At 37.4% G+C, this 21,539-nt stretch overlaps 1 protein-coding gene across 1 annotated transcript in view; it reads left to right on the top strand.

The window, feature by feature from the left end:
- The window catches only part of wdr27 (WD repeat domain 27), a gene marked incomplete at both ends in the record, with an annotated part of 33,170 nt that extends 12,593 nt beyond the window's left edge, over window positions 1-20,577 (top strand). Inside the window, 7 exons of the mRNA XM_080036246.1 lie at window positions 1,683-1,816; window positions 2,588-2,685; window positions 3,298-3,419; window positions 6,264-6,361; window positions 10,437-10,539; window positions 12,610-12,708; window positions 20,494-20,577. Of these exons, the coding sequence (XP_079892372.1) occupies window positions 1,683-1,816; window positions 2,588-2,685; window positions 3,298-3,419; window positions 6,264-6,361; window positions 10,437-10,539; window positions 12,610-12,708; window positions 20,494-20,577 (738 nt within the window). The remainder of the gene's footprint in view (window positions 1-1,682; window positions 1,817-2,587; window positions 2,686-3,297; window positions 3,420-6,263; window positions 6,362-10,436; window positions 10,540-12,609; window positions 12,709-20,493) is intronic.
- Window positions 20,578-21,539: the final 962 nt, after the last annotated feature.

The raw sequence follows: 21,539 nt of genomic DNA, 5'->3' as shown, positions 1-21,539 counted from the left end.
TTTTTTATTTTTTTAATGGATTTCATTTAGTCTCAGTCACGCTAACAGTAAAAAAAAAAATACACTAAAATGAGGACCAGCCAGAGTGACATCATATTGCAACAATGTCCTCAAGCTGAAAATCTGAAAACAAATTGGTTTAAAAGTCAAATATAAAATGTCAGTGTCATTCCATACATAATTTTCATTCACACTCCTGTCTTGATTAAAGAGTGGCTATATGCTGGAAGGATTTTGTCTGCAATTGCAATGGTGTCGATAAGGACGTGATGCTACAGTTGAATGACAGTTAAAACAGTTGTATCCAAAATGCTCTTATGTTTTCATGTGTTTCCTGCTTTCAAAGTATAACATCTCAGGTTTGGATTTTGGGATGAAGTTTAGATGTACTAAGAGTGATGGAAAGGGTACATGATATTATGACATACAGTATATATTGGTGTAATGCAGGTTAGAGATACCATGAGGAAATGATCTAATCATGTCTTGTCTGTAACGCATTAGTCATGGCCTACTTTATAGTTTCTGCAGTGGAATTTCCATGTGATTTTCAAAGTGTATCTTTGACAAATTGATATAAAACTTGCCTAATTCACTTTTTCCTTTTCTAATAAGAATAGCCTCATGGAATTAAAAGAAAAAAGAGCGGGCCAAATTAACGTAATGATAAAACGGTGTGTTTCTTGGCTCAAAGATGGGGACTTTGTCATTCAAAGCATCTGCTGGACTCAAAGAGCCTCCAAAACACTGATTATAAGCAGATACTTTTTACTTCATTGGGTATCACATTTAACGGGACAGTCAGAAGTGTGTCTACTTCTCCATGCCAAGTGAAAACTCTGGGGTCTCCCCATAGCTGATGCTAACCATCCCTGCTTTGCTCCACTCAGTGAGATTGTTTTGAGCTTGGCCGGGCCTGCAGCCTTTGACTGCTTAGTGTTCTTGTGAAAAGTCTTGGCAACCAGTGTAAGACGTTTCAGGGACAATAGCTCTGTTGAGGTGAGTCAGAACCCCCAAATAACTTTGCAGACCTATTCTTGAAAGAATAGGTCAAACTGACCTCATAGCATTGTTAAAATGTCTTGTCATTGAAAGTTGGTTGCTTTTACCTTTTACCCTAGTTAGGGGGCAAGGAAGACGATGGCAATGCCCTATACATAATGTTTTCTAGTGAGGATGCTTTACCCCGAGTTCACTCTCTCCTTATTTGGATCGGTTTTCCTTTGTCCTTTTTTCAACATGGAATTAAAACCTTTTCTGTGAACTATGAAAAGACGAAAATATCGAGACGTTGTTACAGTGTGTCAGGGATATCCTACTGGTGCAAACATTCAATATTTACATGGGCTACCATTAATGTCCATTATGTTTATTCGTCTGGGTTTATTGGGATAATCCAGAGCACAGTACTTACTTTAATAGCTTTTTATTGCTGACATGATTCAGGCGTGACTTTACTTTGCTTTAAAACACCTTCGGACAATATGGAGTTAGTTCGACCAAACTATTCAGGATTTTCGTTCCTAGTAGCAGTTACGTTTACTATTGATTTAAAAAAAAAAGACAAACAGGAGGGATAGACATTGATAAAATATGTTTTGATTAGCTATTCTTAATTAATTGTATTAGCAAATATTTTTATGAAATTGCCTTATTTTTGTCTCTTTTCCTTCCTTCTTTAGAGCAACACTATATTCTCCAAACCCATTAGAAGTGCACAGTTTTATTACCTCGACAAATTTCTGCTCCTGGCATCTGGACCCTCTCTATACTTGTACCTGTATAATGTGGACAGCACACGCGACACCATCAAAAGGTAAGAGGATTTTTAGAGAGACCAGTTCAGTGTGTATGCTTGATAGTGATGCGTAAAGTAGCCATAGGTAGTGACTTACTTATTCATGTGATTAATTATTCTGCTATAGAAAGAAAAATGTCACCAAGCAATGCAAATATAACACTGATACCACTAGTAAATTTGAGAAGAGGTTTCTCTTTATCTCTTGTTGTCAATCTTTTTTCACACAATATAACACCCTAGCCCCAGCTGGGTAATCAAATAAAGCTATTGGTCTAATGCTATTTACAAGTTTAATGTCTTGTGTATGTTTCAAATGTTTTAGCAATGGGGAATAATAACCTTTGCTGGCAAGGCCTAAAATCATTTATTAACCTACCTACAATTTTACATCTTAGTTGTCTCATTGTACTATATGATGTCAAAGTAATCTTTGGCAGTACAAAGATTCTGCAGCAGAAATAAGGGATATAAGTTATATGAGACACGGGAAATTTTCTTTCAGAGAACCATTCTAATATCCGCTGGGGTCCCTGGCAATCACAATGGCATCGATTCAAACTCCAATGGATGTTTCTGTTTCCTCTTTAGGTAATTTGTGTGATTCATCTTGGAAATGGAAAACAATTTTGTAAAAAACAAAATCAGAAATCAGTTGTGAAGGCCAGTAGTGTCTACTAAATGATCTCCTACAGTCGTTAAGCTCAGAAAGAGATGAATATTGATAGGTGTGCAGAGTGATTATTTTGAATCTTTAATCATATAGTAAATTTTTATTTTTCTTCTTAGATATCAGCAACGGAGTGTGGTCAAATTGGCGAGATGCATCACAACAACATCGTCAACAGACATCACAGCCATGTCTGCCATCAACGATTTCTTCTCGTGTATCCTTTTTCTTGTTGTTACTGTTCTTGCAGCAGGATAGTTGAGACTGAATGATGCTGTGAAGGGCAAAGTAAACACTCCCTCCTTATTGGGAGGTTTTTGAACATCTCGTAGGACTACTGCCATGTCAACCACAGCAATTAGCTTGTGCTTTATAAAGTTTTCATATGTTGCCTCAAGTCTCCCACCGCTGACTTTACCTGTAAATCATTCTTCAAGTCTTTAATTTTTAAGGAATGTCTGCATTCCAACCCCTTGTTAGGGTTTACAATGCATTTACTTTTCAATACACCCACTGTGCTTGGCACTTGGCAAGTGGAAAAAAAAGGTAAAAAACAATTCAATTACTTCTATCCTACACTCCTACTATATATATACTAGAATCCTCATGTGTCTAACTAATAAAGAATTAGGGACGATTTATATTCCTTACATAAGTTATTGTCATTATTTTTTTTTTACCATGGATTGCTGACCCTGTAGACATAAGTCCTATAAAAGTGATGTTAAACACTTTACATCATAAACTCTTAGATTTCCCGGTGCATGTGTGCAGCAGGCCTATGGTTTGTTATAAGAAATCTCTGTAACTTTCTTTAAAAACCTCTCAGACATTGTCCTGGTGTGTGGTTCAGATCGGTCCATTCAACTATTTGACATGAATATGGGTAGAGTTGCCTCCGAGCTGCCTGATGCCCACAGCAGAGCCGTCCATTGTATAACACAGAACAGGGTGAGGCCATTTAAATGTTCCTTTGAATAAAACAGTCTAACTAAATAGTAATTTAAAATTAAATTTTAATTTTATTTTTTTGTTATTATATTCACATAATACATAACTAAAAAAAAAATTACGACATTTGAATTTGCATGCAGTGCAGGAAATAAATCTGTCCCGTATGTGATTTGATTTTTTCAGAGGTAGGACATTGTTAAGTACAGTGTATGGAGCAGAATTTGATGTTTTTCATTAATTCTCATTTTAGAGCCAGTGCATTTATAGAAATACAAAAATATTGGTTATTAGAGAAATACCTGTAGATATCAGTGCCTCGTGGCTTGAAGTGATGGGATTAATAAGCTTTTTTCTTTTTTTCTCTTACTTTTGTATAAAAAATGTAAATCACTGAGCAAGTTTTACCTCTATTGTGGTGTTGACACATGAGAAAAATAACCACTTAACATTGAATAATATAAGTATTGTTTTTATCCCACTGTCTGCTGCTTCAGTTCTTAAACTACTGTTTTTACCTTCGTACATCATTACGATTCTGGAGAAGCTTGTTGTCAAAATCACTTTTTTTAAATCATTGAATATCTCCTCACAATCCACTACCTGTCCATACTTTGTGCGCGCTGAAAAGGAAAACGGTGTTTATACACAGCATATGCTCTAGAAACAGGTATATATACAAAGTATGTGTGCTAAGCTACTGATCGACATATACTTTGGCTTCAACACCATTTAAATATACAGGCAGTGGATCGTAAGGAGATATTCACTGATTTTGAAAACAAAGGTAACTCAGCATTTGTTTCCCCATTGGTTCTATTGTTTCCAAATGTATAATTTGCATTAAACCATGCACATTGGTATCGTGAAAAAAATCTCTTTTCTTTAAAACCATTTATATTAATGAAAGACAAATGTGTTTTTCTTGTTTGTTAAACAAACATTTGTGAACAGATAGAGGCAAATACTTCTCTAAACTCCACAGACATTTAGACCTCACCCACACAGCAAATAATTTGTTTGGGCTTGGCATCATTTGTTAGTGTGAGCCCCATCTTGCATCTTACTGGTGAAGGGTCTACTATATGGCAGATGTTATAATGTTACATAATACATCTATGAGTGTTGCGCTAGTTACATAAGACACTGATCGTCTGTGAGGGGGGAATAAAAATTTTAGTTTGCGAGGTGGATGAAGAAGGTTATGGTTTAAAAAAAATGTCATGGTTACCCAAAGGTTTCCATGACAGACAGACAGGAAGTGCTATCATCAGTATCATTCATCTTGCTAAGTGTTGGAATGTAGATCCTTGGTGCATCGGGATTAAGACTGGCAGCAGGAGATTCCATGCTGGATCATGGCCTTGGAGTAATGCTGTTCCATGATGCAGTTTGGGTTTATGTGGCCTTACTCTCACATCACTGTCTTGGACCAATGTGGGCCCAATTTGCTGGTGTCTAATAAGTAGACAGCTTGGGCCTGAATCCACATCCATTATAGTGCTATGAAGAATGCAATCCTGCATTAATCAAAAATAAACTATAAATATCAGTGATACATATGTGCGATGTCTTCAAAACTGGGCTGTCTGCATATTATTTAGATTTTTGTATAGGCATCACACTGTACTTTACTGAGAAATGAAGGCCCTGGTTTCCCTCTATAGTCGTTTGGATGTTTGCCAACTTTTCATCAGGAGGAAAACTATTAATTTTGATCATAAATATATGGAAACGTTGACCTATGTTACAGATGCTTGTATAACTTATTGGAATACAGAAAAGTGTGTATGTGTGAAAGAGGCTTGTGCCTAGTGACCCTGTGGTATTGAATTCAGTCTCTTCTGCATGTTGACCTGTGCATACTTGACAGTCAGGCCTGCCAGGATTAGCTGGACACACTGCAGCTAGCGGCATGGATTAAATGCATTAACCCATTCAACTGCGATGCACTCTTGCACACAGCTGACTATACTCCTTCAACCCGAGAGGTGCCTGTTCTTTGTCACGCCAGCTATTGTGTGCCATGCATTGCGGAAAGCCAGCAATGTGTTGTTTCAGCTTTGCGATTGCGTCAATGGGGGATCCTCCACCTGGGTGCCTGAGGGCCTTTGCATAGCTGTAGGGGTTAATACCTGCAGATCAGAGGGATTGCCCGTGCTTGGAGACTGCACACATAACATCGCTCTTCCCTCCCATCTTGCCTTCTCGTCCCGAGGCAGCCTAAACTTTAGGAACTGCACCATGTGAAGCAGCTTTTCCCACTTCAAATTTCCATCGTCTTTTTTTTTTTTTCAAAAGTCACCTGGAACTCATCAGCGCAGTGGACTTCTCGGAAAAATGGAACTGGAAATGCCCTCTCAGACTCCCGTTCTCACACTCTTAATGGAAATCTAAACATAAAACACCCCCTCCACTCTCTCTCTCTCTTGTTTCCGAACACACAGACACACACTCCAGTGTGTCATCTGATAACGTGGTGTGAAAGTCATATATGGAATTTCTGTAAAAATTAGCTATGGAAACTCTATATATTTATAGCTGAAGCCTATCTCAGTCTGGTATATAAAAGATGGAAAATGACGCACAAAAGACAAATTAACAACAAACTTTCTTCCATTCCAGTTTTTTTTTCAGCCCCAATGTGCTTAGGTTGTCCTTCATGTCACCTTGTACTTTTAGGTAGTAACAATACTACCTGGAGTAGTAATATGAACTATTACCCAACACAGGATAAACAGAAACAAACTGTCCAGTACTGGACAATAAGAGAAGCTGATTTATTGCCTATTTCAGTCAAGCTTGTGCTGACTAATCTTTTTTTTCTGTGTGTATATTTCACAGGGCTCAATGTTCAGCACACAAGCACAGGATTCCTACAACCTCTTCCTCACCAGTGCAGTCACGGATGGTGTGAAGATTTGGGACCTCCGTACTCTTAGGTTGGTATAGTTTTAAAAGTATTTAAAGTATTAATAGTCTTTTCGTTTTGATATGTAATCAGCTCACCTTTATTGTGAAAATCAGGCCAGAAAAGAAAAACTTTAACTTTTTTCTTGACAGTTTGGATGCTTCTAGTGATATCTGTAAAGTCTTGCATACACTTCTGAAAATACTTCCTAAAGGTGTAGTGTTTCATCATGTATTCCTGAATGCACCTTTTATACCAGGTGAACATTTGTGTGATCTTTTTTTTGTGATCCATTGTTTACTGTGTGTATTAGGGAAGAGGGGGCATCATCACAGACACAGAAAGTGACCATGTTGCTATCCACAGAAATAGTCAAGAGTACACCAAATATATATGAAAAAAGAATGAACATATACTCCATAGATTTGTAAAACTCCAAGAAAAGCTGGCAAGCAAATCCATCAATAAATGCATCAAAGCAGAAATTAAAAGGTTTTAAATCACAGACATTATAGTAAAACATACATTAGTTCTAGTAGATTATACCTGCAAATAATACTTTGTGATTCATGCAATCATGCTGTAGAAAGACAGCATACAAGGAAATGTGATGCAGTCTATCTTGCAAGGTGATTGGCTCATGGACCTCTGCCTATTGCCCCTGCAATGGGCTCCAAAGCAAGAGAAAAAAAGAACTATTATGTTTACTGTGAAAGTAACTTCATGAAACCGTAATTTGAACCCCATTTTTGAATTCTTAAAACCTCACGTTAAAATGTATCTCTACTCAGGCCTCACTTTGGCTGAAAGGTTGCTTCGTCAAATCTGTCAAATGAATTTAGAGCAATAAATGTTCAAGCAAATTAAGGAGGAAACCATTACTCGATTTTTATTCCGCTACCATAGTGCAAAATGACCTTATATTCAAAAAGAAAAAAATCTTACACAAACATTCCACAGTCTATGAGTGAGTCGGCAATTGTTCAATTTCCGAAGCTGAGAATATTTTTCTTCAGTAGCAGATATCCATATAAGGCAGATAATTTAAGTAGGCCCTCTTGGATATCAAAATATTCTTTTTGGCCCAGGAGATGGCTTTATTGAGTATTTCATTCTTTCATGGATGAGACTGCTTCCATGTTAAACTCTCCCAGACTCTATCAAAACCTTATTGCTTTCTGATAAATATTTTTGCCTGTGCTGTCATCAAGCCTCCCAAAGCAGAGGCAGTTCCTCTGGGGTGAAACATATGAAAACTAAATGTACCGGTAGAAGTTTTTTTTTCTTTCATTTTGTCGGCCTTGTTAATTTTGTCTCCCTCTTTGATAAACTTTATGTGCCTGTTTCTGTAGCTAGTAAGGAAAATAATATTTATTTTTATGCAAGGCTTTTAGCTAATGGAAATAGTCAGTTTAAGGATTATCAGAATCTCGTCATAATATAATAAGGCAATAAAAAGCTCTTGGAACAATGTGTGGATAAAGCAAAGGTTAAATAAGGTGCTCATGTGACGTGATAATCTGATAATTCTTTGCCGTCTGCTTTTACTTTTAAACGGAACAGTACAGAGTGACCAAGTGATTCTTTTTCAAGGACTTGACAAAATGAGTGTGAAGAAAATCTTTTTTCTGAAAATCATAATGGTATTATACTGACTGATGTCATCAGTTTAAGTTGCATTTAAGTCTATAGAAATGTGTCTGGGAGACAGAGTAACATGAAACCACTTAGAAAATCATAATTGTTTAACTGAGTTATTTAACTCATTTATTGTGCTTTTCCATAAACACTGTCTAGGTAAAAGCTTGCATTATTTATTTATTTGGCCATTCTGTATGTGGCCATTACCATTGAATAGCACTGTGAATAGAATAATGTTCTTATTAGAAACACAACTGATTTGAAAGAGGTTCCAAGCTGGGACACACTTTTGCGTTAGAACTGTATTCTGTCTTTTTTTTTAACTAGAACACTTTGTGGAAAACCACAACAGGAAATGCACATTTCACTCAGTGGAAACTTCTGTAACTCAATCTTTATTTTATTTTGGAGTCTTACCTAAGACTCCCCAGCATTTCTGGCCCTAACTCTCCAGACTGAAGATACCCATGTGTATCAATCAAAGATTGAATGTGGGTAACGGTTTTTGAAAGTTTGCCACACGTAAAGAGAGAGAGTTTTATAAGCAATATAAGCTGCTGGATTACTTAAAGTTTATTTTCAAACCCCCTCTCTTTACTTAGTCGTTGTGTTTCCAGATGACGTTTAAGTGTGCAAGGTTCCAGTTTAGGGTGCTACACGCAACGTTATTAGACCCATTCAGATACTGATTCTAAAGAAAGAAAATATAGATAGTAAACTGTTTATCTTTGGTTCTGATTTCCACCATAACAGTTAAATTGAATACAAAATTGTGGCTGCAAATAATGAGCTATAATTGGCCTGCTGATTACCTTGATGACTGACACTGAATACCCAGGTGGGCTCAACCACTCACAAGGGTCCGTCCCTTCTGTGGTCTGTGTTAGTCATCAGGCAAATACCAGAAAGTCATCACTCACACAACACTGAGTATGTGTGTATGGGGGATCTGGCCAAGCATCTCCTCTCCTCCAGTCAAAACACTGGGTCCACATTCTGACCTAGAAAACCCGAGGAGTTATTACTTTGACTTGTTAAATTGCTTGCTATCAGTGTGATAGTGAACGGTTGAATCAGCTCTGCTGCAACTCTGAATATCCTGATGTTCTGATGGGGATTTCAAAACCGATACTTATCATCCGTCTTGCTATGCATCGAAAAAGGAAAAAAAAATAAGAGGTCAAAAGATAATATAACCCTCATGGATATAAGTATATTCTAAATTCAAGCTAACCTGTGCAATATTCTCTCTTTTTTACCATTTGATTGCCTGTATTAGATAGATTTGTTTCACTTGAAAACTGGGTGGATAAACTCAACTGTATTTTAATAATAGATGAATACCAAACAGGAGTTTGTTCTCAAAGCATGTGTGGATGAATGGCGATGCTAACAGAAAGATTACAACAATTCAACATCATCATAAACTTTGTCTTTCTTGCTCATTAGTATTAGCTTGCTCGCTGGTATTGGATAAATAAAATGTCTTTATGGTCACCAGTGAACATGACCTACTTTTAGCCAATCCTAATGACATTAGCGTGTCAAAGAAATTTTTTCACCAGGTCCTGTCAAAGCATTGCCCTGCCAGCATGCTAGCCCATATATAGACCTAAGGTAAGCTAACTTTAAGTGTCATTGTAAAAGACATTACATGCTGTTGAAAACCAAAACAAACAGCACATAATTTGCACAAGGGGGCCATTCGTCATCTACTACCTTTTCTTTCCAGTGTTTTGCTTGAGTCATGCTCAACACCTTGTCATCAGCTGCTTCAGATGTTGGTTAAAGGTGAAGTCTGCAGGGTGGCATTCTGCTCCTTCATTATGTCTGCCTGAATTGTGTATGCTGTATATGCTACACTCTTAATACTCTACTAACAGATTTGGCCTTTTGTATAAACAGATAAAAAAAATGGCTGCACTTCAATGTGAAACACTATACATACCAATACCAAATATACAGCACCGTAAAAAATTAAGAGACCAGTCTGGATTGTTCTTCAATCTTCATCTCTACATTACTTAATGGAAATGCTCTCAATGACAATATTTTGGGGGGAATTTGGTAGAAATGTTGTCAGCAGTTTGTGGAACAAAACCAAAATGTTCATTCTACTCAAACATATGCCTCTAAATAGTAAAACGAGGGACAATGAGAGCTGAATCTGAATTCTGAACATTAGTTTACATGATAATATAGTTTTTTTTTATTAAAGCTAGATGCTTCTTTCTATCTCACAGTATTTCTCTGCACACAGTGGTATAAAGGATTTAATTTATGGGTCTATATGACCATTGCCATGACACAAACCAGAAGTTTTGCATACACTGAGCTTGTAATACATAATTGCTAGTCAAGTCCTCATCTAAACCTTTTTGTAACTCAGAAATATATTGAGATAGGAACCTATTTACAATATAGCTGAGTATTGAGTTTATTAACCACATTCATGTCTTCCTCAGGTGTGTACGGCGTTATGAAAACCATCTAAATCGCTGCCATCCGTGCTCTTCAGCCATCTCACCATGCGGCCGCTTCATTGCCACAGGCTCTGAGGATAACTGTGTAAGTTTTTTAAAACTCTTGTTTAACCACATACAGTGAATTCTGCATTCTCCTCCTCAATACGCATCTGTAGCAATTCTGTACCTCAGACATTCAGTTGTCATTTATGTTAATTTGGATGGGGTAAAATAGCAATTGTACAGTATTTCAGGGTCTTACGTTGGTGAATCTGATGTTAGGATGGCAACAAAATATAACAGCTTCAGTTATTTTCACAAACAGTTAAAACATGCCGAGAGTATCATAATGCAAAGCGTTGTTTAAGTCTTGTATGAATAAACTTCTCCTTTTAGCATCTGCTACCATGTGTGTTAAAGTGTTGCAAATCACGAGAGGATTAAGTAGCCAAGTAGTCTGACTTAGTACTCTAAATTAAACCTATATGTACTTTATATCTTATTTGACCTTTTTAAAGGGGGAAGGATGGTGAGGAAACAGCAGCATAGTTCCACCTCAATTAAAGATGAGGACTGTTTATTTTTGACTAAGATATTTTTATTTGGACTTGTGCCTTTTTCCATAGAAGTCAAATTCAACAGTCATGTTGAGGCAGATACTGTTTAATTGCTTTTCCAGACTGTGCCTTATACTGGCTTTCAAGACATTCTCAAAAGCCTGCCTCCCTTTTCCTGAACCATCTCTCTCTTCTTGTGGTCTACATGCTTGTTGAAAGCGGTGGAATAATATATATGCTTTCTGCTTGTTATTATTAATTATGGGGACTCTGTAAGGAGCGGACGTTTGAGAGGATTTCTTTCGAGATCAGACATTTCCAACGCTTTCTCGGAAATTGGTAGAGTGCATGGTAGCAAGCAGGCTGCAGCATTGTATTTATTTGTAGCTGCCCTGAGACTTGCATAAGCCAGACACATTTGTACTTGTCTTAATATATCAAAAAGCAATCATGGAAAAAAAAAATAACCTGAATATTCTAAAAAGACTCCCTAGATCATATTACACAGTTTCCAAAAAATATAAGGCCAAAAAAACAAGCGGAATATTGTTTTAGTGTGGTCGATTTTAACCTGTTATATGTGTTCAGTTGAAATGTTTATTATTTGACTTCCCCTCTTATCATCTGAAGTTACATTGATCTTTTAGAAGCTTTTTTGAATCAAGATGCTTGCCTGGTCATTCTGTGTTCATACCATAGACTCTATTGCCCTCGCTCTTTGCTTCAGTTACTGTTGATTTAAACTGGTACATCTGGGGACCCATGTGATATTGAGGCATTCCTGAAAGGCACCACACACACACATCATATGCCTTGGACAGGAGACACTCTACCCGTGGACCGTTTGACAAAGCTCACTTGAAGCGTTTTTCAGGGAAACATAATACAAAACAGCTGCAGGAATCTGATGAGTCGTCGTCTGGTAACAAACAGCCACACATCTGTTTTTGTCTGTGCTCATGGCACGGAAGCAAATGATCTTAAAACTTGCTGATTGTGTATATATCCGTGTGTGTGTGTGTGTGTGTGTGTGTGCGCGTGTAATATATATATACAGTATATACAGTATTTATGTACACCAACAGTGGTAAAAAGCTGATAACATAGTAAAATATATTTATTGTATATTCTGATATCTCTACACAATCAGTAAACAGATGTATTTTTGTGGAACACCAAATGGGTTGATTAGCATCCGGTGAGCAGAAAATAATATATACGTAAGTAGTGTTAATCAGTCTCAATGGCCCCTTAATTTTCAGTATTTGAGTGCTATGAGTATAAAGCAAGATTCAAGATCCAACTCTAGTCCTACAAATACAAACTAGAGCTCTTTAACAGCATGTGCACAAAGTTTTCCCTCTAAGTTAAAACGATCCCTGAAGACAATCTACATCATGTGGATCCACTTGTGTCTTTCCATGGACTCTGTACACAATTCTACTGCATTCAATCGCAATGAGTTGAATGAATTTCTTGTTCAGTCCAAACACAATTGCATGCACCTAGCCGGGTCAACTTAACACATTTTTATAGATTGATCCTACATCGCTACCTCACCTCACGGTTACTGTCATGCTTGCTTTTATTCATGTAGTCCATCTCATTCATTTCAGGCCTATCTTTACGACATCCGTTGCAGCAGCTACCTACACAAACTTCAAAAACACTCAGACACGGTGCTAAGTGTGGCTTTCAACCCTGCCACACCAGAGGTAAGAACCTTCCATTACCCTTTGTCTTGGTGGAGCTGTTATTTCCTTTCTCTCGATACTTGACTACCCCTGACCCCTACACAAAGTCTAACTTATTATTTTAATATTTATTTTATATTAATTTATCAGATACTTTTTCTTCATCCTAAACAACCGCGGCCGCTGCTTCCTAACACACTCTAACCTCTTAGAGTGACTTCTTGAACCCGGGAAATGTTTAAAAGAAAACACAAGAGGTTACAGTGGAAATATGTGCCAGTATGCGTTCATGATGTCTGCAGTGTAAGAAATGGCTTCACTTATTAAGTCTTATTTAAGGAGCCTAAATTAACTGGATTTTACTTGACTTCCACTTTGGAAATCTTGTAAAATGCACTTTTTAATTTTTTTTAAAGATTATTTTTGGAGCATTTTTTGCTTTATTATTAGATAGGTTTTGGAGAGACAGAGTTGAAGTGGGGCAGAGAGGGGAAGACATGCAGAGAACTGACCCGGGCGGGATTCGAGCCCGGGTATGATGCGGGGCCCGGGCCAGGGGGTGACGGTCTGACCACTGCGCCACGAGCACCCCCTAAAATGCATATTTAAAAGTTGATATAAGTTTACGTAGTTGAAGTAAGTAATATGTTTTTGTTAATATACGTGTTAAATCTCTCTATATTCATACAGGAATCACTTGAACAGCATGCGCAGTTCTTAACATAGGTCTCCCAGTCATTCAGCTTTGCAATAATTGCCAGTTAAAATTTTGAGTATCCCGCTCGTTTTATCCAATCAGGAGATGGGGGCTATCACGAGGCGAGTCTCTGTGCCCGTGAACGATGACTTGCTGCTCTCCATCGCGGCACTATCTGACGAAGATGGCTGCGCGTTCATCTGGTGGTGACGTAGGGACGAGGGAGGGGACTGAGGTTAGCAGTGCCCTCCCTTGTGAGGAAGTTAGCTAAAAGGACCATATCACTTACTTCTCCTTAAGTACACAAGATGCGTTAAAAAAATACCATTGCATGGTTTTAAAATACATAGTCATAGATTCATACATGATAGGGTCAGTTGGCTACTCAGGTCTGCACCATCTCTAGATATACTACAAGTGTTTGCAAAGACGGAATTATGTCCTCAGACAGAGTTCAAATAGCAGCGCTTACTGATGCCATCCCAAAGTTCAGGGTGGGTCGACTTGTTTGTCAGTGATCTTGCATAATTTCTACTAATAGCTAAAGTATAAAATTATTCATGACTCAGCTAGAAATAAGCCCAAATATTTGTATATTTTCCTGTGTGCAAGATTGGTGTGTGTAACAAAGCCAATTGTTCTCATACAAAACATTTGAACACCCTATAATTTCAGTGAGTACAAGCCCAGCAAAAACGCTGCTTGCTTCTAAAAACACCACTGAGTCAAACACATTTGTTTTCTAAATGTGTTGGCATCCTGGACCAATTTTGTTTTTATTTAAATAAGTATGCCCCAATTGGCTCTATGGGTTTAACCAGTGGTGGCCACTTTATAGTCCCATCAGATAATGAGTACTACTCTTCCGTGCCATAACATGCTCTGATACACTTTTATGACTGGCTGCCTGCAGGCTTGTTCCAGACAGTGATTGGCTGTACAGTTCTACGTTCAACAATAGATGTATACAGAGGGTGGTGTGCTCGTCCAGTTCAGGAGATGCTTTATAACTTTTCTGTCTACTTTGGGGCGTTTTAACCAGTTTTTTGTGTTGGACTAAGATGGTATAGTGATACACCTACAACCGGTGCTTTGATCAAAAAATATGACGCAGTGTATGTCAATGGAAAGCATAACATATGCCTCGTGTTTATGAGGGATCTAAAAAAACATTTAATGATTAAATTAATAGAGAAAAATAGGGTAGCTTTTACGGGAGGAAAGCTCAAGCCAGGAAACCCCCAAAAATGTAAAAATTATTATTATTACTATTGTTTTTTTTTTTTACGATATCGTACAGTTTTGGATCTTAATACAATGGAGATGTCTAAAGAGAAAGTAAACGGGGAGGGAGAGGGAATAGTGTTAAAATCTTTATAGTATCACAATACATTACAATGTGAGAGTTTATATACTGAAAATGTAATAAAGATATTGTTGAAAAAAAAGATGGGTAGGCCTATGTATAAAGGGACTGTAGGGATTCTCACAAAGAAAACATGTCAGGCTTAAAAACATGAAAAATACTTTTATCTGTCTGGGATTGTCATTACAGGGAAATCAGAAGTGTACTATGCTACTTCATGCCAGCACCTTTCAATCTATCCAACAAAATCTGCACAGCATTGCTTACAGAGCAAAGATTCTCTTTGAAATGTTATATTGTCCCGTTAACCATTTCAAGCGTATTGTTCAAAGTACAATATCGCATCTTCAGATGGACGTCTCTTGTTGACTGTCTTTTGGATGTGAGGCACATGTTTTAAATCTGCATGTCCGTTTGATTTACTCTATTCAGTTAAACCTTGCAGCACACAATGATACATTCAGATTTCTAAGTTTGAAAGTGGAAAGTTTGTGGCGACGTACTGGCCGAATGACAGTAATCTGCAGAGTTTGTAGGCACACTTCATCAGTCAGAGCATGCTGTCAGTCCCATTAAACCTTCTGCACATTCTGTTTTGTTTGATGGGACATGCTGTCAAAGCAGTACGACAAAAACTTAAGAAAGGTTGGCACTACTGACTGAACCTTTATCATATTTTCCACTTGGCATGGGACGATATGAATATGCATATCTGGATTATCCTGGCCAAAATAATTGCAATCACAAAATTAACATATTTTTTAGTGAACATAATTTTTTTGTGAAAAACAAACTATTTTGAAAATAAAACTTTTTATGGGGCACACAACAGGCTAGCTGAGCCATGGTGACAGGAAAAAGTGCCCTACATATTTTTGGCACGACGTCCATGTGTGTAGACGAAAGCGCTCAGCGGACACGCCACTTCATTCATAATGCACGCGCCTGTCTGCGCAGTTCTTGTGGTTCACGCATGCGCATTTTGCCTATCCACAAGTCTGTGTATTGTTAAAGACTCTGTTGTGAAAAGAGGTTTACAGCAACAGCCCGATGGAAATTACCACAGTGTGCATGTACGAAGGTCAGAAAAGTGCAATAAGTGATTCTCTATCAGCCAACAATATTGCTTTGTTGTACAGTTCCCTTCTTTTTGATACTCTTCTCAAGTGTGGAACAATGGATTATATACTAGAGCATGTGCAGTGGGCGTGTTTTCCATACTTACAGGGCGCCCAGTTACAAATGTTGGGCTGTACGCTGATGAGAGGGCTACGTGGATATGGGCGATGCAGATTTTTACATCATGCCAGCGATGCGCACACACAGATGCAGCGGGTATGAATTTTCCTTTAGGCTTTTGGAATGACTAGACAAATGCAGCTCCCTCTTGAGGCAATTAAAAATAAATCGGGAAATCAAAATAAGACTTAAGTGACTGAGCTTTTTCAAGTCACTCACATTGCAATCATCCTGATCATGGAAATTCATCACGATCAACAGTGAGTGTGTTTTTTATTGTGATTCAATATAAAATCTTTTAACTTCCCACCCCAATTCATCAGCACAGCTGTTATTTTTTAAAGAATAAAGCGATATTTAATCGAACTAACATTTGATACAAATGTGAACCCTTTGTCGCAGTAATGCTTTGACAAATTGGATCCGCGTGGAAATCTGACCATATTTATTTTAAAATCGTAACATTTGTGCAAATAAACAAAACCTTTCTTCTCAGTTTTATGTCATCCATGAAATGGATTCAATCGGATTTTTTTTATTATGAGGCCATTTCCTATTGGCCATCACTTGTTGCTGTCCATGTCATACAACAAGAACCTGCCAAGATTTGACCGTAAAAGTAACAAATGTATGAAAAATGTGGAGGGCTCCAGAGGGTCTGCAGCTAAATAAAGAGCCATGACAAGTGTTCACACCATAGAAGTCATGAAGTCCTATATAGTACACTTTGATTCAAAGCACTCTGAATTTTCCATGTTCATAACATTGGATTTACTTTGTCTTGACACTTATATCATACAAAATTGTAGTAAGGAACAGTACCCGGGTCATGTGGGTGGAGAAGGACTTTATTGGAACTCTTGCTTTCAATATTTATTCATGTGTACTTTAGCACTGTAGGTATGGAGATTCAACTCAGATTTCAAACAGAGAAACTTAATTGTCCACTAGCTTTCCACCGCATCAGGCCGGCTTTAGCAGAGAGAGTTTGCTCAGTTGTCATGGAGATGGATGGGTTGACACGTGAGCTCAGTAAATGTTATGATTTCATTCAAAGCACGTTTATGACTTCTCATCTGTGTTGTAAGTCTCAATTTAAAAATGGTTCATTAATCATGTAATGTTTTACCTTGGAAATAATGGTTAAAAAACTATTTTAACTCATTAACTCATTAGCATTCATGTTCATCAGCAGATGCAGTTTTCTCAATTTTCATCTGGATGAATCATTGTACATATGCTGAGACATTGATAGATATATGGAAACAATGAATAGTTCAGGTTTCAGTTTGTGGTACTTTCAGAATATTATTGACATGGCTGGTCATGACAGGTAGACAACAGGTTAAGATTTGTCACTTTAGACGAGAATAATAAACAGTGAGGGAAATGTTGCTGATGTAACATGCTGCCGATTTATGTATGTAACTGCTAAATTTGGTGGGATCTTGTAATACAGCTCAAAGATTAAGCATTCTGAAATGTGAAGCCTCCTAATAATACAATGTTTTAGCCTCATGGAAAATACAATGGAAAACAATAGTTCAGTCTGCGTCACAGATCATTTTTGAACATTATCTGTAAAAGCTTGAGGATTTTGAGCTGTCTGAGTTGAGCTTTATATATATCTTGCTGTAAGATCTTTTTCAGAGAGTTACAGAAAGATCTCCTTCACATTAACTGGGAAGTGTTTATTTCTTATTCCTTAAACAGCTAATCCTCTACTGATATATTGAGTGCCTGGCTCGGCTTTGTGAGGCTGCTTCTAGTTAACCTTGATCCAGTTCCTGTAATGTCTAACTGTTAAGGATGCATACTTATCCATCTTATCTTTCCTTTGTTTTTGCCAAAACGGAGACTTGTTAGATACATTGTCAGAAGTTCAAGAAGTCCAGGGAAGAATCGTTAACAAAAACTAAGGAAATGTGATATTATAATGGTAACAGGCTTTCTTTTCACCCAGACGTGATACAATACTGACAAAGTGTCCCCAACCTGTGCTCACCTTGCTTCTTAGCTGCATTGGAGGGCCAGATGTTCTCCATATTGACTGCTGTCTGAACAGATAATACAATGCATATTTTCCACTCATGTTTTCCACTGTAATTCTTAAAAGACCATCAAGTGGGCATATCTACCTCTGGGGTCCTCTCAGGTTTATTCCTGTACTTTAGTCTGTAATGAGAGATCCCAACTTTTACTGTCACTTAACTTTGTTGTCTTGTAAAATCGTGTGGGGTTTACCACGGCCTACCTCTGTAAAATTGTGTAAGCTCCCCTGTGTTTGACCTAAATACCATAAAACTTGCAAACTACGATTTAGAATAATTGTTTTCACACTTGTAACGTAAGGGATCTCTGCTTCTTATTTCGCTTCAGAATAGATTTGTGGGAGCCAGCGAAGCTGTGTCCAATTTAGTAGTCCCTCAAAACATGGCAGTGGTGATACTGTATCTAAAGAGACTTCCTCCAATCATTTTTGGAATGTGGAAGCTAGGAACATAAGTAAAGGCAAAGAAAAAATATGTAGCCAAGGGCAAATCAACTGTCACTTCAGAGAAACAGGTTACTAGGCCAGAGAAACCGGCTTCATGGGGCTGTGCTCCACTCAGATGTGTTAACGTTCTAACCCCAAGCTGTCAATCAGCTCTAATTACATTGTTCCACATCGGCCAAAAGATCAGCAATATTAGTAATCAGCTTATTTGTAAATTGCCCCCTCTTTTTCATTTATGTTTTTTCAATGGACTGTTTATCATTTAGCAATTTGTGACTTCTTAAAGGCTGACCTATTGAATGATAGTTTGTGTTACTTTAGTGTCTGCAATTGCGAGGACATCTTTGTGCATTTGATGTTAAATCTCATTCAGAATTGAGATTGGCCCTCAGATCTTCAGCAAACAGAGAGCTGTGATAGGAGTATCCATTGTTTGAGTAAGGAGATATTTCAAATCCTAATGACCATTTTCTGGTTTAGAAAATGGTAAATTATGTATGATGCCATAAGGTGCTAATATTCCTGTACACCTCATGACAAGTGATGAAACACGACATTGGAATTAAAATGTACATGTTGTTAGGCTGCTGTCATCCCATAATAGACAAGACTCATACTATACTAAGTTTGAAATCTGTAAAAGTTGGAAGGTGCAGTAGGAGACATTTAAATGCCACAGCCTTTTCACATATTGAATACTGTATAACCACATGGTCACTTGCTGCTGTCACAACACTAAAACCAATACAATCCCTTTTTAAAAAGGCCATAAAAATCTTTGACAAAAAGCCATTTTCGTTTCACCACTGCATTGTTTTAGATAAACATCATTTATTACATTTTCATAACTTTGTTTATTTTAAAAATGCATGTTTTATATATAAAATGTTGCACAGACTTGCTCCTCCACCTTTGAAAGATTTTATTAAGCTGAAGTCTGCGAGTGGGACTGGCACCAGGGCCACAGCCCGAGGAGACTGTGACGTCCCATACAGACGCACTACATTCGGACAAACTGTTCTGTCAGTCAAAGGAACTAAATATTGGAATACTCTCCCACTCACAATAAGAGACTCACAAAATGATTCAACCTTCAAAACACACCTCAAACAGTGGATAAAAGAAAACCAAGTCTGTGACCACCTTTAAACTCTTTTATTTTCTTGTGTTATTTGTGCCTTTGTACATGTATTCTTTTTTTTAACATGTATTTCTTTGCATGCCAGGGACAACAGATGAAATCTAGCATTGTTGCTAAAATCTGGCATTTTTACAGCTGTAAATGTTACAGCTGTTCATGAATATGCACTGTCCCTAATAAAAAATAAAAAATAAAAAATTAAATTGGGAGTTTTGCTTTTAATAAGCCTAAACCAGGTGTAATATGACATAAATTCAAATCATGATGAGATAGGTTTCCTGTTGTTCAACAAGTATTTCTGTTTGTGTGGATTTATTTTTGAATTGATCTCTGTTCCAGAGACACTGCTGCACTCACATCTGCTACATTTTTTAATTCACAAGTTTGTTTATTGGAAAGGGAAATGAGATGAAGCAATCTTTTTATTTTAACAATAGAAAAAAACATTATCGTACTGTTTGCAGATTTGGTCTTTTGCTTAAGTGAGAAGTTTCTGATCTCCTTTCCTCGAGCACTTTAGACAACATTTGCAGTTCATGTGTTGAAGTTTGTGCAGGACTGTGACCGCTTACTGACACAAGCAGCTGTCTCTTAAAGTTAACAAGTTCTATCGTCCCAACTAGGAAGATGAACAAGGAGTGAATCATCTCATTGGCTTTCAAACTTGGTGCACTTTTGTCTCCATATGTCAGTATGCATCATCTTTGCTCATTGCAGGCCAGCAATAAATGCAGCTGGCGTCCCCCTAGACCTTTTAACTGTATATTTGCCTTTGTGGCCATTTGGCATTTGAAAGAATATACTGTATACACTGTTTATATGTGTGTATATTCTTATTTTAATTTCCTATTTGCCTGACCCCAGAGAGGAAAACCCTCTCTTCTTACTGTAGTGGCCAGACAGTAAATACGGAGGTGGACTCTGCTGTCTGCTCCAGAATGTCACATTAGAGTGAGACACAGACTGAGCTGAGACTCTCTAACATCAACTGGCTTGTCTTCAACACAGCTGGAATGGCAATGAACAGGAAGTGAGACAATGAGAAGTTTGGGTCCAGTTGCAAAGTAGAAAGGGGCGTTTTTAAGTTTTTTTAAAAGCTTTTACATCAGACAGAGGAAGGAAGCGCATATATGCACGTTAACAGTTATAATAAACTCATTATTATACAGTATATATTAGATATAATACCTTCAAAATCACATGACCTGAGGGGTTATGATCGAACATTTTGATGATGGTTTTCTTGCTACCTTTGGTCAGAGCCAGGTCAGCTGTTTCTACCCGTTTCCACACTTTATCCTAAGCTATGCTAGCCAGCTACTTACTTATCATACAGATATGAAAGTGTTCATCAATCTTCTCATTAAACTCAAATAGGAATATTTTCCAAAATGTCAAAATATCCTTTTCAAATATGCATCGTATAGGCTACTTTTCCCTTTGTTATTAACAGATACACACATGTAGTATTAATGCAATGTTGTCAAGCAACATAAAAAAAAATATATATTATTATTTTTATTTATTTATTTTTTGTCATTCTAACTTGAAGTTACCAAAGGAGAAATTTAAGGTGAATACCTTAATAGTAGTTGGCATATGCTATTCAATCCTATTGGTGACGGCTCTAAACTTGCTTTTAAATGATTGAAATGATTGACCGGACTAGTGCTCCAACACTGTAACATTAAAATAATAATGTGTTCTGTGATCTTGTCAGCCTTAATAGCCTAAACAGTCACTATTATTTTTTTTCTACTTTCCGTGCATTTTTCATTGAGATAGAGATTCCACACATGGCTTCTGAATCTGTGTTTCTCTACGTTCTGGCACATTCAGTGCGATGGGCCTGGACCGGGTCTAATAAATGAGCTCTATCAATGCAAACTGACAAAGGCTGGCTAGAAGGCAG

This window comes from Ammodytes marinus, assembly GCF_949987685.1.
Source record: "Ammodytes marinus genome assembly, chromosome: 11".
Taxonomy (NCBI): domain Eukaryota; kingdom Metazoa; phylum Chordata; class Actinopteri; order Uranoscopiformes; family Ammodytidae; genus Ammodytes; species Ammodytes marinus.
The sequence above is the reverse complement of the archived record's forward strand: the minus strand, read 5'-3'. Positions and strand labels throughout refer to the sequence as shown.